This window comes from Suricata suricatta, chromosome X (genome assembly GCF_006229205.1).
Source record: "Suricata suricatta isolate VVHF042 chromosome X, meerkat_22Aug2017_6uvM2_HiC, whole genome shotgun sequence".
NCBI classification, from domain to species: Eukaryota; Metazoa; Chordata; class Mammalia; order Carnivora; family Herpestidae; genus Suricata; species Suricata suricatta.
Genome location: NC_043717.1, coordinates 81775527 through 81792667, shown reverse-complemented (window position 1 = coordinate 81792667; position 17141 = coordinate 81775527). Strand labels below are relative to the sequence as shown.

The 17141-nt window shown below is 40.3% G+C and overlaps 1 protein-coding gene across 1 annotated transcript in view; it reads right to left on the bottom strand.

Annotated features, from left to right (window-relative positions):
- Window positions 1–17141, bottom strand: part of WDR44 (WD repeat domain 44) — an 81700-nt gene that overhangs the window by 12827 nt on the left and 51732 nt on the right. The window contains exons 9-13 of the mRNA XM_029930818.1: window positions 16483–16589; window positions 15584–15735; window positions 13035–13173; window positions 11634–11698; window positions 1238–1351 (exon numbers count right to left, since the gene is read on the bottom strand). Coding sequence (XP_029786678.1) covers window positions 1238–1351; window positions 11634–11698; window positions 13035–13173; window positions 15584–15735; window positions 16483–16589 — 577 coding nt within the window. The remainder of the gene's footprint in view (window positions 1–1237; window positions 1352–11633; window positions 11699–13034; window positions 13174–15583; window positions 15736–16482; window positions 16590–17141) is intronic.

Below are 17141 nucleotides of genomic sequence, written 5' to 3'. Positions count from 1 at the left end.
TGTGTCCTCTTGGTTGCGTTACTCTGGAGAACCTTGATGGAGAAGTGGTCAGTGAAGACCTAATTTCTTCTGTTAGCGTTACTGGATGCCATAAAAAAATAAAATATTTTTCATAAAAAATAAAAAATATTGGGTTGCTTTTAGAAAAATCAAAGGAGTGCAAGGTTCCCAGTTATGTGCTCTGTACTTCTTATCTCAGATGAATATGATTATCTGATTAAGGACACTTCAGATTTGCATCTCTGCCAACTCAGATGTCACACAGGGTCGGGGAAGAGTGTAAAGACACAATTAGGGCTCAGTGTAAAACCAGACTACCAGGTAAGGTCCAAGCTTCTTCCAAGTTAGAGAAAGACATTATGACAGATGGTTTTTGGAAAGCATCCAGAATATGTGAACAAGTATGACAGGAGCAGTAATCCATAAATGGAGTGACTCAAAGCTGGGGCTCCGTGGAAGCCTGACCTGCCTGTGGACGCGAGCAGTAACTCTGCGGTAGGCGAGCTTCTCCTGACATAGTGAGACCGTATGGGCACAACGGTATCTCTGACGGGGTTCTCCTAACCCTGCTGATTTTTCTCAGTTTAAGGCTTTTAAGTATTACTTTTCCTCCCAAATCCTAAGTATATTTTACATCCTGATTACTGACAAATCTTAATGCAAAGATTCCGAACACTGTTTCATGCTTCAAACACATTTAATAAAATTTATAATAAAATTTAAAGTATCTCTTTAAATTTTTGCAAAACTGCTAAGATATATGTTCAGTGGCAAAAGAGGCCTGCTACTTGTGAAATAATTTTGCTCTAATGAAAAAAAATCCATAAAATGATGACTTATCAAAGATGCATATATTTGTAAACTTAATGATTTAATAAATATAGCAGATTAACAAAGCAATCTTGATTCGATGAATCAGACTTCACCTTTGTAGCTGAAGTCATATCCGTCTGGCTAAGAATAGTTACTTTGCAAAAGTAGTGTACAAAAGAAGCAAAAAGTACAAGTATATAGACAGATCCAGACAGACGCTGCTAATATAAACATTTTTTTATTTGCCTAATCTGAGGTTTGTCTTTTTTTAAAATGTTTCTCCTCTTTTGACCGATTAGTTTATAGATAACCTCCATGAAGTATACAACGAAACACGTGTGACAATCGTACAGATAAAACATTTTTTTTATCCTACAGTCACAGGTGCATAGAATTCATACAACTCCAACTAAGAATTTCTTACTTTAGACCAGGAAAGATCCAGGAGATCAGCAGTGTGCCCTTTGTATTTGCAAAACGGCCGCTGCCGAAATGGCGCGTTTCGATCATCAGGGTCGTCGTCAGGTCCGCCGCACACCTATTTAGACATAGAGACACGTGTTAAAGGTGGAAAAACAGAAGCTTCGGACTCGTGCCATCCCACCCGTCACTTTGTACGCTGCCTGACCGAGATCTCGATCTACCAAAAACAAACTCCCCTTGACGCTCAATGTACTAGTTATCACTTACTCACCTCCCAGTCCTAATAACACCGGACGGCCCTGAAGACCCTGTGCCATCACCATCTCTCCGTCCCTAACAGAGCCCCTGCCTTGACCTTTTCTGAGCCTCTGTTCCTTCAGGAGAGGTGGGAGCCAGCACCAGGCTGTGAGTCATGCTCGGTCTGAGCTCATCACAACGAGCTCATTCCCTTTCTCAGTGATGACTGGTTTGCGCATGTGCATGTGCTACAATTTTTGTCAATTAGACACAAGGAAAGGCTTACCGGGGGGGGGGGGGGGGGGGGGGAAGATGGAGGAGGCTTCCAGAAAGATTTCCTCACTCGTAAAAAGGGGTGCACTAAAGGGACTCTCCTTCCTGTGAACACTGCTGTTGGTGTGACGCCCGAGACTGTAGTTGCCATGTTACCACCACGAGGGGAACAGACCCAAGAATGGCAGAGCAAGAAGAGCAAAGCAGGAGGACGGCTGACCCTGTGTCCCTGACGACATTACTGAGCTGTGCAATGAACCAACCCTGCAACCGCCTTACCTCCAGATTTGCTTCCTCATTGTTTAAGCCATGTTTTCAGTTGGATTTCTGTTATTTGAAATCAAAAGCATCCTGACAGAGGTAGGAAGAAAATAATGCCATACATGTGTGCCACACATTTAGTTGACAACATGCTTTTGCATTCACTACCTGAACGAATCCTAACGACTCTGTCAGGGAGGTATATTAACATTATGAAGATGAAGAAATTAAGAAAAAAACCTGAGGCTCAGAGAGGTCAAAATAACATATTAAAAGGTCACACAGCCACCTGTAAACAGCAGAACTAAAGTGGAAATACAACTGTAAGTCAAAAGATTGTCCCTCAAATGTTTTACAGGATATAGCATGAGCCAAAATGCAGAGCTCTTAGCTGAGAAGCTGTGCATATTCAGGGAAGGGGGTGGGATGACGAGGATGGGGGAAGGGCGTGTGCAGACATGACATGGGATTTGAGCGGAAAGGGACTCTGGGGGCAGGTTGAAAAGAGCCTTGGATCTGTGGCTCAAAAGTTCAGATATTCTAAGGCGATGGAAAACTGGCAGAGATTTCCGAAAAGAAAAAAATAACATGATATGACTGGCGCTTTAGAATGAGGAAGCTGGGCAAGAAAGTAAAAGATGGTATGGGGGAAGAGCGGTGCAGGAAGGGCAGTCGGTAAGGTGCGCGTAAGAACGACGAAGCCTTGAACCAGGACGGTGGCTGTGGGAGCAGATAACAACTACGGCTGCTGCGTGCCTGGAACGTTATGGCGGATAAACACATCGCCCTATCCACCGCGGAGGCAGAGCAGCGGCAGCGAGGCCCTGACCTGTCGCCAGGCACGCCCACTCCAGCCGCGCCCTCGAATACAGAACACCTGACAGCCTGCCCGGGTGCATAAGATTCAGCATTCTGCTTAATAACCATTTCCATTTCATGGACTCCTCGGCAGAACTCCTCTAGCAGTGATTCCAGATATTATTTTCCTCCTCAAACGTTCATTTTCTTCTCCTTATACTCTGTATGTTCTTTCCAAATGACTTAAATACGTTTTTTTGATAGTAAATACATGCCCAGTGTAGATGATGGAGAAAGCACAGGAAGTAGAAAAACTAAAAACAACAATCTGCTAACATTTCGATTGCCTTCATCTTTCAGTTGTAAAAAAACATTCACTGAAATCAGTGCATACACAATCCGGTGTCTTCTTTTTAATCGTACCATGAGCACCTTCGGTATTTCACTCTCTGAAAACACTAATTGCATATGCATGTGCCATAATTTAATCATTCTCCGAGTTGTTGGTCATGTAGACAGCGAATCGATGAACATCCTGCTTTTATTATTTGTCCTCATACAAAAGGTACTACAGCCAAAAGGTTTAAACCTGAGACTTTAACAGTATCTGCTGTTATTTGTTTTAATAAAAGCAGGTCTATTTATTAAAGAAAATTTTAGAAATACAGAAAAGTAAAGGGAGTCAAATAAAAATGACCTAAAATTCTACCACCTAGAGATGGCAACAAGTAATAACTTAGTATATTTCTTTTTTCCTCCCAAAGATTTTATTTTTTTTTAGAAAGAAATTCTTAGTAACTTAAAAAAAATTTTTTTTAGGTCTTTATTTTATTTTGAGAGAGAGAGACAGAGTATGAGCAGGAGAGGTCCAGAGAGAAAGGGAAAGAGAATCCAAAGCAGGTTCAGGCTCCAATGGAACCTGACGCGGGGCTCAAACCCACAGACTGTGAGATCATGACCTGAGCCAAAGTCAGACGCTTAACTAACTGAGCCACACAGGCGCCCCTCAAAGATTTTATTTTTAAGTAATTTCTATACCTAATGGGGGGCTTGAACTCACAGCCTACAGATCAACAGTCAGATCTTTTACCCACTGAGCCAGGCAGTTGCCCCAAATTTAGTGTATTTCTTTGAAAATTTTATCTATAAATATTCAGATATTGTAGTCAAATTGGCACATCGTATTCAATTTTTCATTTTGCTTTTTTCACTTCACATTTTATTTTGAATATTTTTTACAGTCATTAAATAGATTTTGAAAACAATCTAAGGACTGCATAATATTCTACTTTAAGGATTATACCATAGTTTTTATTTTCCAACTGGTAAAAGTTTAAGTTGTTCAAGTTTCAGCTATTGTTAGAATACTAAGATGAAATTATTAGAATACTAAAATGAAATTCTTTTATTTACATCCTTGAGCCTATCTGATTACTTCCTTTTTCCTTCTGAAAGTAAGCGCTAGGCCCAACATGGTGCTTGAACTCATGACCCTGAGATCAAGCATCGCATGCTCTACCTCCACCGACTGAGCCAGCCAGGTGACCCTGTGTGATTCTTTCTTTCTGATAGGTTTTTAAAGGTAGAATTATTAATAGCAGAATCACCAAGTAAAATGTATTTTATCTATAGGTACACATCTCTATAGATATCTACAGCTAGAGAGAGATTTACACCGCTAAATCACTATATATTTTTGTCCCTATATAAGCATATGTGAAATTTTATTATGGCCATTTCAAATGTACACTGAGCCAGAATAATGTAATAAATGGAACCCATGCATCCATCACCTGCTTTGGTGATTACCAGTATTTTACTCATATTGTTTTATCACTCCTCCGACTTTTAAATTTTGTTTACTCTTGCTAGAGCACTTAAAGCAAGAACTAAACTCTGTTGTTACCAGTAAATGCTCATGCTCTTTATGTATTTCCAATGAATAAGCCTTCTTTTAAATATAACTACCATGCCATTATCACACCTAAAAAATACCATTCGTATCATCTAATGTCTAACCCATACTCAAATATCCTGGTTATCTAAACATGTCATTTTAAAGCCAGACTGCTATGAAAACTTGTAAGCCTTTTGACAGTTATTACACTGACTACATCCCAGACACTGTGTTAATTATCTGAGATAACAAAATAAGACACTTCTTATCTTCTTATAATCTAGTCTCAGTATTTAAAAGCCAGAATGAACCTTTTAAAAGATACCAGATTATGCCATACTCCGTTCAAAGGCCCTCCGCTGGCTTCCATCTCTCTGGGAGGAAAAGCCGAGGTCCTTGCATTGGCTTGCGCATGTACTGCCCCATCCACATCTCTGTGACTTCGTTTTCTACTACCTTCCCCCTTGCTTACCAGCTCTGGCTACTCAGGCCTCAATGCTCTTGGGTTTTGTTTTCCTTTTTTTTTTTTTTTGGCTCTTTAAGTTCTTATTTTTAATTCCAGTTAGTTAATATACTGTGTCACATTCATTTCAGGTGTACGACAGAAATGACTCACCACCGCCATAAACCATCCGACACTCATCACAAGTGTGCTCCCTCCTCCTCACCCCTGTTTCCCCCAGCCCCCTTCCCTGCAACAGTGCCATTTCCTGAACACACTAGAACTTGTTTGCCATTCCATCTCCCTGGAATGCACATCTACTTCAGACAGCCGTGATCACTCCCTCACTTCTTTCAGATTCTGCTCAAATGGCCACCTCTGGTTGAAGCTTTGCTCACCTACCTTATTTATTCCCTGTTATTTCACATTGTCTGCTTTATTTTTATCCATGAAACTTATCACCTTCTAATAATTACAAAACCACTTATTTTGTTTCTGTCTCCTACCACTAAAATTTAAGCTTCATAAGATATATTTTTGTCTCCTTTGTTCACTACTGTATAGCCTCAATTTCCTAAACATTGATAAATACAGAGTAAGCACTCAAATAAATATCTGTGGACTAAATGAAGACATAGGGCTAGACCTTACAATGACAATTAGTGGAGCATAATGGTTAACAGCATAAGTTTTTCCAAAGACAGGTCAGAGCTGGGTTCTAATTCTGACGCTGTATCTACCAACTGTGTGAAACCGGTGAGCTGCTTAACATCTCTAAGCCTTCTTCATCTGTAAAACAGGGCTCTTCACAGCACCTCGCAACGGTACCAGGGCCACTGTGAGCCTAACTGAGGCAAGATACAAATTGCGCTTAGCGAAGTACATGGCACAGAATAAGAGCTCGTAAAACGTTAGCTGTTGTTACATAAATTGATGTAGGATATAGTGCCTGCCTTTAACAGAAATATGAGCAAAGTACCAAGGGGGCAGTGCGGGAGCATATGAATAATTATGCATTGGGCGAAGCAAGAAATAAATGCTCAAGCAAGGAGACTTGAGTCTTAAACGAACTGGCCAGGCAAGGCCAATAGTGACTATATGCAATCAATTAAGGGTTTGACATTTTTGTTGGGGCAACAATGAAGGGAGAGGGAAGGGCGAAAAATAAGAAGGAGAGCTGAGGTCAGGCTGATCTCTGAAACACTGAGCTAAGGTAAGGAATTTGGACTTAAATCTATAGGAAAAAAGAGAGAACTAAAAGCAGTACTTAAACAGGAAAGGAACGCCATCAGATGTGTTTTATAGGTGCGTCATTCTGTTAGCAATGAGAATGAAAGAATGGAATCTGGGAGAATAACTATCATGGTTCAAGTAAGAGATAAAGGCCCAGATTATAGCAGTGGAAATGAAAGGAATGGCCAGATTGCAAAGACATTTCGCAGATCAAGTGGGCGGAATTTGGCGAATGAGCAAACGTTGACGGGAGAGAAGAGTAAAAAGTGACGACAGTTTCTCACTCAGGGGCCGGTACCGGTATTAATCTGACATCAAGCACACTATCAAAGGAGGGGCTATCTATGGAAAATGATTCTTAATTCTGCTTTGCACATATATTATCACCATTGGTGCTGGGTTTTTCGCACACAGAGCTCCTTGACATGAACTGCCCATTGCATCTTTATATTTTCAGTGCCTAACACATTGCAGAAATGTACGAATTGTTGTTGACTGAACGAAATCTAAACCAATGCAGATTTTTAACAAAATGCTACACACGTACCATTTCAAAAAATTTCCTCTCCCCCTCCTTAATCCAAGTTTTATTTTGGAGATCAGATTGTGTGACCCCAAAATATTCCCTTTGCATAAAGATTATTTTGAGATGAAGGCAACTGAGAAGAAACAGACACAAGAAAAGGTCTCTGCCCTCCCCACCTCTACCTGAAAGCACAGCATGAAATCCTCTTTGGGAAGGTGTCTCCCCTTCACCTCTTCTTTGCCAGCAATGGGAGAATAAAGTTTACCTCTGGAGACAGTACTAAATAATCTTCATCTTCCATTAGTTTCCCCCAATATTTTTACCTGGTCACAATTTACTGTCCCTAAAGCCCAACCCCATACTCCTCTTTTTTTTGTCTTGTAACCTCTCCACAAACTTACTGCTTTTGTCAAAATGCTGTATTGCTTCTTTAGGTATTCACTATTTTTCTAGGAAGGCCTCTAAATGCATATATAATAAACTGTTTCTCCTACGAATCCATATATAATAAACTGTTTGTCCTACGAATCTGCCTTTTGTCAGGTTACTCATGGATCCTAGCTGCAAAGTCCTGGCCGTAGAACCTCAAGAGAGTAGAGTGAGTTGTTTCCTCCCCGACAATCTCTGAAAAATTCAAAGCAGCAGTTAAATGCTCTAACACCCATACTGGTGTTCCACTAATCAGGCACACCAAACACAGACTAAACCCAAGAAAAGCACCCATCTCTAGGTAAACTGCATAGTCACAACTTCTAGTGTCAAGGAGAAATTTTACAAAATCTCTGGCAAACTAGGCCTGCCCTTTCCCTCTCCTCCTGACATGAACGGAGCTACTTTCGAAAATCCCCAGGAACGGACAGCGTAAGAGGCAGAACTCTGGACTGGGCAGGACCGACGAGCAGACGAGGGATCTCTGGGTGTGTCGCTCTGCGTGCCCAACTGCACGACAGGCACTTTTGGGCACTCCATGTTACATGGATGCTAACAAAAATGAAGATGCAGTTGAAAAGATAAATATTATCACTATCATGAGAAAAGAAAAGAGAACATGCACATCAGGAAAATAAATAAATGCATAAACTATGCTGTGTATACTGCCTCACACTGCAGCTAACTCTGGGTTCAAAGATAATACAAGACACCACAGTCCAACGGCATAGGAAGTAGAAGCTTTTTCTAACTGTCTCCAAATAGAATGACCAAAGTGAAGGAACAGCACTCTCTTCCTACTCAACTACCACAGGAAAAAAGCACAGTACTCCAGGGGTCACTACTTTTTGCATCAAAGAATTACTATACTACTCACTTAAAGGTCTGTGTTCAAACAAGATTGGGAGTTACTCAGGTTTTTGGGGGGATGAGGTGGGGTGGATGGACACAGTTAAGAAAGTCAGTAGGGTTGCTGAAATAAGTATAACACAAGATGATGCAAATAGTTCCTGTTTTTAATAGTAATCGTCTGGAAACTTTATGGGGAATTAAATGGATAAAGGCAAACCCTTTTTCCTAAAGCAAAGGGGTTAAAGTTTGTGCCGCTACGTTAGTCAGGGAACGCTTTCCGAAGGAAGCAGACCTTCAAGAACGGGCAAGCTGTGAACAGAAAGCAGGGAGAAGTGCAGGCATCCAGATAAAGGAGGACAGTAACAAAGGCACGGAAGCAGGAACCCAACACCGACGCGAGCCTGCCACAGGAAGACACCAGGTCAGGTTCCAAGGACCCTAAAGTCTGTGAAGTTCAGATTTTTGCTTTCAATCAGCCTAGAATCTAACCGGTGAGACAAACTGCCGAAGAAGATCCGGTAAGTAGTAACAGTGTCGAAGCACGTGTAACGTTCTGTTGGAACACAAATGAGGGACAATTCTGCCTGCTTGATTCAGGGAAAAGAGTAAGAGAAGATATTTGAACTGAATCCTTGTGTGCGTGTGTGCGTGTGTGTGAACTGAATCCTGAAGGATGAGTTGGGCTCTGCCCCATGAGGAAAGGGGGCAAGGAGGGCACCACCAGCAGAGCAGACAGCGCAGACGAAGGCACGAGAGTTACAGAAAGGTTAGGGTACAGACAGACCCGTGTCTGGCACAGTGAGCAGGATGCACAGGCACCAGGACTTAGAACCGAGTGAAAAAGGTAAGATGAGGCAAGACCAGGAAGGACCTTATTCTGTAGGTGACAAGTAGCCATCAGAAGATTTTAATCCACAAAATGGCATCAAGTCTATTATTTTGAAAAAAAAAAAAAGCTGGGGACAGTGGAGAAAATGAACTGGGTACAGACCAGAGACAGAAAAGCAGTTAGGAGGCTAAGGCAAACATTTAAATGGGTGTTCCAGGCCTAGATAATGCGAGTGACAATGGGAATCCGGGGGAGGGATTCCACAGACATTTGTAGGTGGAGGTAGAGTGGACAGAAATTTATAACTAATTTGATATGAGGGTAAAGGAAAAAAAAAGTACTGGAGTATTTTCTGACTGAGTTAAAAAAAAAAAAGGAGCTTATGAATGGTGATGCCATTAAAAAGGCTCAAAAGGGGGCCCTGGGTGGCTCAGTCGAGGTTAGGTGTCGGACTTCAGTTCAGGTCATGCTCTCACCGTTCGCTGGTTCGAGCCTTGTGTTGGGCTCTGTGCTGACAGTGCAGAGTCTGCCTGCAATTCTTCGTCTCTCTGCCTCTTCCCTGCTCTCTCTCTCAAAAATAAACTTAAAAAAAAAAGAAGATAAAAAAATTTAAAAAAGAAGGCGGTGGTGGCAGCTCAAAAGAGAGAGGCAGGGTTGTGGGTAGGTAATACAAATATTTCCACGAGTGACTGTTCTAGCCAGTTATTCAAGCCAGACAGCTGGCACTCATCCTCGGCTCCCACCCGCCTCCCCGGCCAGTCGGTCATCTAGTGCCACAGGTCCTACTTCTTTCACGTCTCTCAAATTCAGCTCATCTTTCTGGTTTCTAGCCCCACTGCTTCATCACTGAAGTACTGTTTCTCTCCTGGGTCAGTAACCTCTGAGGTGGTCTCCCTCTCTAGCCTGGAGCCAGATCTAATCAATACTTCCCAGGGCTCCCAGAATGCTTTTCCTGAAACAAAAATCATTTTTAAAAAATGTTTATTTAATTTTGAGAGAGAGAAACCATGTGAGCCAGGGTAGGGCAGAGAGAGGGAGACACAGGCTCCGAAGCAGGCCCCAGGCTCTGAGCTGTCTGCACAGAGTGCATTGTGGGGCTCAAACTCACGAACTGGGAGATCATGACCTGAGCCGAAGTCAGAAGCTTGACTGACTGAGCCACCCAGGCGCCCCCAAAATCTGAACATTTTAGTTAAGCTCCTGATCAAAATCTCTCAAACCCCTCTTTGCCCAGCAGCCTGCAGGACAAAGTCCAAATGTCACAGCACACAAAAGGCCATGTAAAATCCTAACCCTGTGTGCCTCTCCCCCAACTCTCACACAGGCCCATCTGCTGCGGCCACATGGAACTTCTGATAAGAGCGTTCACGTGCTGTGCTGTTTTGGCCTCCAGGCCTTTGCACTCGCTATTCACTCTGATGCACCCCTTCCTTCCTTCTCTCATACAGTTAACTCCTGGCTCACACGCAAAGCCTCCAGGAAGCTTTTCCTCATGTGCTCCTAAACCTGCATAGTGCCCCCTGCGGAGTACTACCATCCAGTACTAGAACTGTGGGTATATACCTATTTCATTAGTCAGCATAGTCCTTGAGGCCAAAGACCAGGTCTCATTTGATTTGTAGAATCTAGCAGCATCTGGCACATGTAACAGGCATTCAAAAAGCATTTGTTGAGGGATTTCAGTCTTAGACCTATTCACTGATGTGCTTGGTGAATATGCTGATGGAGAGATTCTCTCTCTATATATTGTTATGTGAAAAGGGCAGCATGCCCAAGAAGATCTCATTCTTATTTAAAAACCATACAGCTATTAAAAGGAAACAGGAATTATGAAGGTAAAGCCAGTCCAGGACTGGAGGCAATGAATGAACATGTCAAATAAGGATGGCCAAGGACACGACCCCGAAACAGCAACATTTAAGTCGGAGGAAGAGGAAGAGACAGCAAGGGTATGGGAAGAGAATGTGGAGAAAGAGAACCAGAGCAGACTGAGAGGAGGAAGTTGAGGGGGGGAATAATTAGTGTCAAACGCTACAGAGCTGATGAAACCCCAGGAAAATACTGCTGAGCGGGTGGACAGGTTCTCTGTGTCACTCCTGTCTAGACCAATACACTCGAAGCACAGGGTGGAGCTCAGGATACTACTTCCATTCTGCTCTTTAGGTTTCAAATCGGTTCTATTTAACCTTCCAGCTCTGAGACCAAATGAAAATTACTATGAAACTTTAAAGTACCTGTAACTGTGATAAAGCTTTTATTAAACCAAAAAGGTAGAAAAATTTAAATAGTTCAGTATCTTTTTTCCTTTCCTTTATCATCCCTTATTCAGTATCCATAATTTTTTTAAATTCCAACATGGATTTGAGGGGAGGGGATTCTGTCTTAAGTTTGCATTCGTAGTATGGTAGGTCAAGTGGTATCATTCACTGTATGACAACTTTAAATATCACCATTTTTCATTTGCTAATTCTAACAGAAGAAACTTTTGTTTCTAAACATACCTTAATTTTAAGTTAAGTGCTTTCATGAACTGCAATTTCTGATAGACAATAAGGTACTTCATGGTAAACAAATAAAATTACAGTATTTAACATAAGTAACTATTAAATAAAGAACATACCCCTGTATCTGTGTCAGACTTTGATGAATTCAGACTTTCCTGAGAAGGTGACGGGGACACACGTCCTAAAAACAACATAATTTTAAAAGGCATGTACACACACACACACACACACAAAACATCAATCAGAAATAATGACATAGTAACACTTAATTAATAGTTGTAGAATGTAACATTCTAAAAAAACACATTCTAAAAAAACGCCCAATGTGGGAGCTTGAATTCTCAACCCTGAGATCAAGAGTCGCAAGCTCTACAGACTGAGCCAGTCAGGTGCCCCGAAAAAAATACATTTTCGAAATAAATGAAGCATGGACTCTTTAGACACCAAAATACTGTTTTTTAAAAAAAATCTCTTTTAATCATAAAATCTTTTTAAACCATATTCCCAACTTAATAAAATACTGTTAAACCCTCATTATTCAGTGACTACAAAGACGATGAACAATAAAGGGGCACAAAGGGTCTGGACTAGTAGAAGTCTCAAGGGCCACTTAAAAGAGTCTTTCTGCTCCAGGGCAGGGCAATCAAAGAAACGTATTGTAAACATAGCTTAACTTTGTGCCAACCCTTCAGCATCTTCAATTATGTATTATAACATAATGCAAGCAATACCCACGGGGCTACTCAAGTATACAGGGCCTTGTTTGCCAATTTGGTGGGTCCTCCTAGGTTTCTATGTTTCTCAAATTGGTGCTTCACATACACTCTATACTCCAGCCCAAGGCCACCGAGTCTCCTTTCTCCCATCCCTTAACTTCTCGTTTCAGCCTTGGTTGACTGGGCTGAGGATGGGAGTGGAAGGGAGGGGTGTGTGGAGAAAATGTATTGCAGTTAAATAATTACAAGAATCCCATAAACATAAAGTGTCTGTTTACATCGATCCCACATACTTTCTTGGTAACTTACCAATATACAGAAATAGTTCACAGGTGTGATCATTGTGTACATACATGTGTTCTGAGGTTTCTCTTTTCCACTTAACCTTTTCTCACATACCTTTGGATGTACTGACAAATCACATTTACTTTTCATGGCTATGTCTCCTTTATCTTCCTTTACTTACTGGATGGATATTATTATTCTCATTCTTTTTCTAGAGTTATCAGGCATTTCATTTTAACCCAGGATAGACCTAAAGGCTGTCAGTGGGAAAACCAAGTAACCCTGTTCTCAATAGTTGATGAAATAAACCCCGCACTACACCTCAAAAGGGATCAAGTCAAAAGCTTTGTGGTAACATTTTTCAGGGGATTTAGATGATATTTTGGTGTTGACTTCTGTCCTACTTTTAGGTTTGCGGCTATTATGAAATGTAGTGATTGCTGCAAATGGTTGCCAGACAAGAGGGCATTATTATACCTAAAATGTAAAAATGCCACAAATATAAGTGAAAAGTACCTTCGGTATTGTATTTCATTCGCATATTGTTGAAATAGTCAAAAGCATTTTTTAAAGCCCATATTCTCACTACATTGTCTTGTCCAGCTGAGGCAAGTAATCGGCCACAGTGAGAAAATTTCATGGTCCAAACAGCTCCCTGTGAAAAGAAAGGAATGCTCAAGTTATTACTTTAAAAGTTGAAACATTATTTTTTTTCTGGTTTTATTTTTTTTTTAAGTTTATTTATTTTGAGAGCAAGAAGTGGGGGGGGGGTGTGGAGCAGAGAGAAGAGGGAGACAGAGAATCCCCAGCAGGCTCCACACTGTCAGCACATAGCCAGATGTGGGGCTCAATCCCACGACCTGATCATGGGTCTCACTCACTTATGGAGTGAGATCATGACCTGAGCGAAAACCAAGAGTCAGACACTTAACCAACTGAGACAGCCAGGCACCCCTCAGATTTTATTTTTAAGTAATCTCTATACCCAACATGGAGCTTGAACTTACAAACCTGAGATCAAGCTGCATGCTCTACCGACTGAGCCAGCCACTGGCTCCTAAGAGCTGAAACATATTTTTAAGCCAAAGTAAAGAATTATGCTAAATTATACATACTAAGATAATGCATCACTAACACCACTTAAGGCCAATAGTCCAATGACGCCACAGCAACACAAAGAGGAACTTTTAGGAGAAAGGTGGGATAAGATAGTAATTTACCATAACCTAAACTAACAAGTTCAAAGCCCCAAGCCATGTCCACATGTTAATGGAAATGAAGTTCTGAGGTGGCCAGAAATCAGTGTAAAAACAAATCCTTGGTTACCTGGATAGTTCAGTCGGTTAAGAGTCTGACTCTTGATTTTGGCTCAGGTCATGATCTCATGGTTCATAAGACAGAGCCCTGTGTTGGGCTCTGTGTTCTCAGTGCGGCCCCACTTGGGATTCTCTCTCTCTCTCTCTCTCTCTCTCAATAAATAAATAAACATTTAAAAAACCCCACAAATGATAGTTTGGGATCTGTCTCCTAGCTGAACATAAGGGGGGAGTGGGATGGGAAGAGGCAGAGCCCTCAGGAGAGCACTAACACTCCTGCTCAAGGCCAAGGGAATATAAGGGACCCTCGTGGCACTGGGCATTTACAAGTATTGGAATGTTGTGGTCTCGTTCCTGTTTGTTCCTCCCAGAAACAAGATTTCAGAGTATATGGCTAGAATTCCCAGATACTGCCAACAATAGTGGAGTGTGTGTGTGTGTGTGTTGGGGGGTGGTTAAAGAATATAAACTCTTAAATTGGAAGAAATACTGCTATAACTATTGTTACAACACATATCTATGCAGATCAAAAAGATTATCCAAGTTATGGGGTGCCTAGCTGGCTCAGCTGGGAGAGCACATGACTCTCGGTCTCGGGATCGTGAGTTCAAGCCCTCTGTTGGGTATAAAGATCACTTAACAATAAATAAACTTAAAAAGATTTTTTTTCCAAGTTAGAGGCAACAGCTCATTTACTGGAATAATACTGATTTCCACAAAATTCAAGTATATTAAGTATATTAAGTATCCCTCTACAATGAGATTTTACTGAAAGCTGGAAATAATGAAAGTGAATCAAAATAGTATAAGGAAATTAATCATTTGCTTAAGAACTTTACTATAATCAAGTCAAACATTTCATATGTAGATTATAAGCACCCAAGTTTAAATTCCAATCTGGTTGCCATCTGATAGGTTTTTGGTAGCTTCCTTCCAGTTAAGCCAAATTTTAGATTTAAAATCTAAACAGGTAGATTCCCTGATCAAGGAGCCATAGCATCATTTGTTCAATTCTGAGTTCATTACCACCTTCCCTGTGATCCTAGCATTTTTAAGGGGTAATTGCAATATCATTTGTACATTTTATACCTACTTTGGTACATTTTAACTCCGATAGAAAACCTGTACCTCTCTCTCCTGGTTTTAGCTGCCATTTTACAAAGTACATTGGACTACTGAAATATTTGTTAATTGCTGAAAATATAATCAGGGAACATTTTAAATAAATGTCTCCCAATGGGACAGGCCACCTTGTAAATTTAACTGCTTTCAAGTTTGGTACCTTGACATAGCTTTCTTTTCTTTCTTTTTTTTTAATATTTTATTTATTTTTGATACAGAGAGAGACAGAGCATGAGAGGGGGAGAGGTAGAGAGAGAAGGAGACACAGAATCTGAAGCAGGCTCCAGGCTCTGAGCTAGAGTCAGCACAGAGCCTGACACGGGGCTTGAACCCACGAACGTGAGATCTGACCTGAGCCGAAGCCGGAGGCTTAACCGACTGAGCTACCCAGGCGCCCCTTGACATAGCTTTCTTAAAGATACGAGCTTAGAGTTATTCAGTAACTTTCATTTCTTGAACAATAATTCAGAGAGAGACTCTGCATTACCTAGTCATTAAATCATTAATATCAATTTATTCTTCCTGAGTCACTTTAGGAAAATTACAAATATAAGAGACTGCCTTTATAGAAGCCAAAGTATTCCTGTCAATGAAAACAGAATCCTGAAAAGTATACAGGTTTCTTACCATATGCTCACCACTAAGATCTTGCACCACTTTGATCTGATCAAAATCATAAGGTCCTTTGAAACCATGCGCTGCTTTGAACTTGACTGGTCTCGTGTATGGCATTCCCTCATCGTCACTCGATGAAGGATCGTCTTGATCAGTGTGAAACACTGAACAGAAAAGCAATATAGAAATCATTACTAGCTAATGTAGATACATAGCTACTATCATAGTTTCATATCCACTGTTTACCAAGAAAATTCATTAAATGAGAAAGCAAAACCTATTACTAAACAGCATATTAGTTAAGAGCATGGAATCTGGTGCCAGATTGTCTGGGTCCAAATCCAGCTCTGTCATTTATCATCTGTATGACCACAGCCAAAGGATGGGACCTTTTTGTGCCTCAGTTTTCTCACCTATAAAAGGGGATAATAACAGTACTTACCTCTTAGGACTTTTATGAGAATTAAATGAGTTAATATAAGTGAAACTGCTTAGAACACTGGCACAGAATAACCACTATATTAGAGCTTATTAAATGAAACAAATGAGTACAATTACAACAAAGACACAGGAAGTTAACATCTATACAGTTCAGAGAATTTACCTAATTTTGAAAATAGTTATAAAAATTAGCCTTACAAAACTGGTTTACAACTGATTACTGCAACTTTTCCAGACTGCCACAGTCACAAAGTATGTATAAATTCATGTTTAAGATGCACAAATTTATTTTTCTTCCTATTCATAAAATTAAGTGATATCTAAAGTAACATGACTTACTGAAATGCTAAGATGTTAGCTAAAAAGGCTTATTACTTTCAACAAGATAGAATGCTTCTTATAAACTACAGGCTAAATTTGGACAATTACAAATCGTTTAAATATTCAGCTACAATGTTCTATTCACTTACCTTCGTCTCTAACGCTTTTAACTTTATTTACAGCACGTTCACCATATTCCTCTGCAAGGTGCTTTGCTCTCTTTACTGATTTTCCCAAGAACTTCTTTAGTTGAGTCCTTACCAAAATGACAAAAACCAAAATTATTTATCAACTAACTGTAAAAATTCAACAATTCACAGATCTCATTAGCTGTGACTAGCATATTATTATTTTTTTAATTTAATTTTTTTTAAATTGAATTTTGGCTCAGGTCATGATCTCATAGTTCCCCTACTTGTGCTCTCTGTCTCAAAAATAAATATTTAAAAAAAAGAAGTACCCCTTTTTTCCGGAGGTAAAGAATATTGTCCCTCAATCTTGGAATTGCTGTTTGCCCTCTATGTCCTTCTCCCTTCTTTAAATCTCCAGTGTATCTACCTGACTAGATTCATCATAGAGCATTTTTTTTGATATTTTATTTTATTTACTTTATAAAGTTTCATATTTTTTAACATATGCAATTATTTTCCATCGTTTACAATACAGTAGTTACAATGACACTCCAAACAGAAAAGCAAAGTAAAAAAAACACCAACTTCTGTTTCATGTAATTAGACTTATACAGAAATTAGAAGGTTAAGTAACAACTAGTTAATCACCTAATTTCACAGCTATCTGAAGTGGCAAT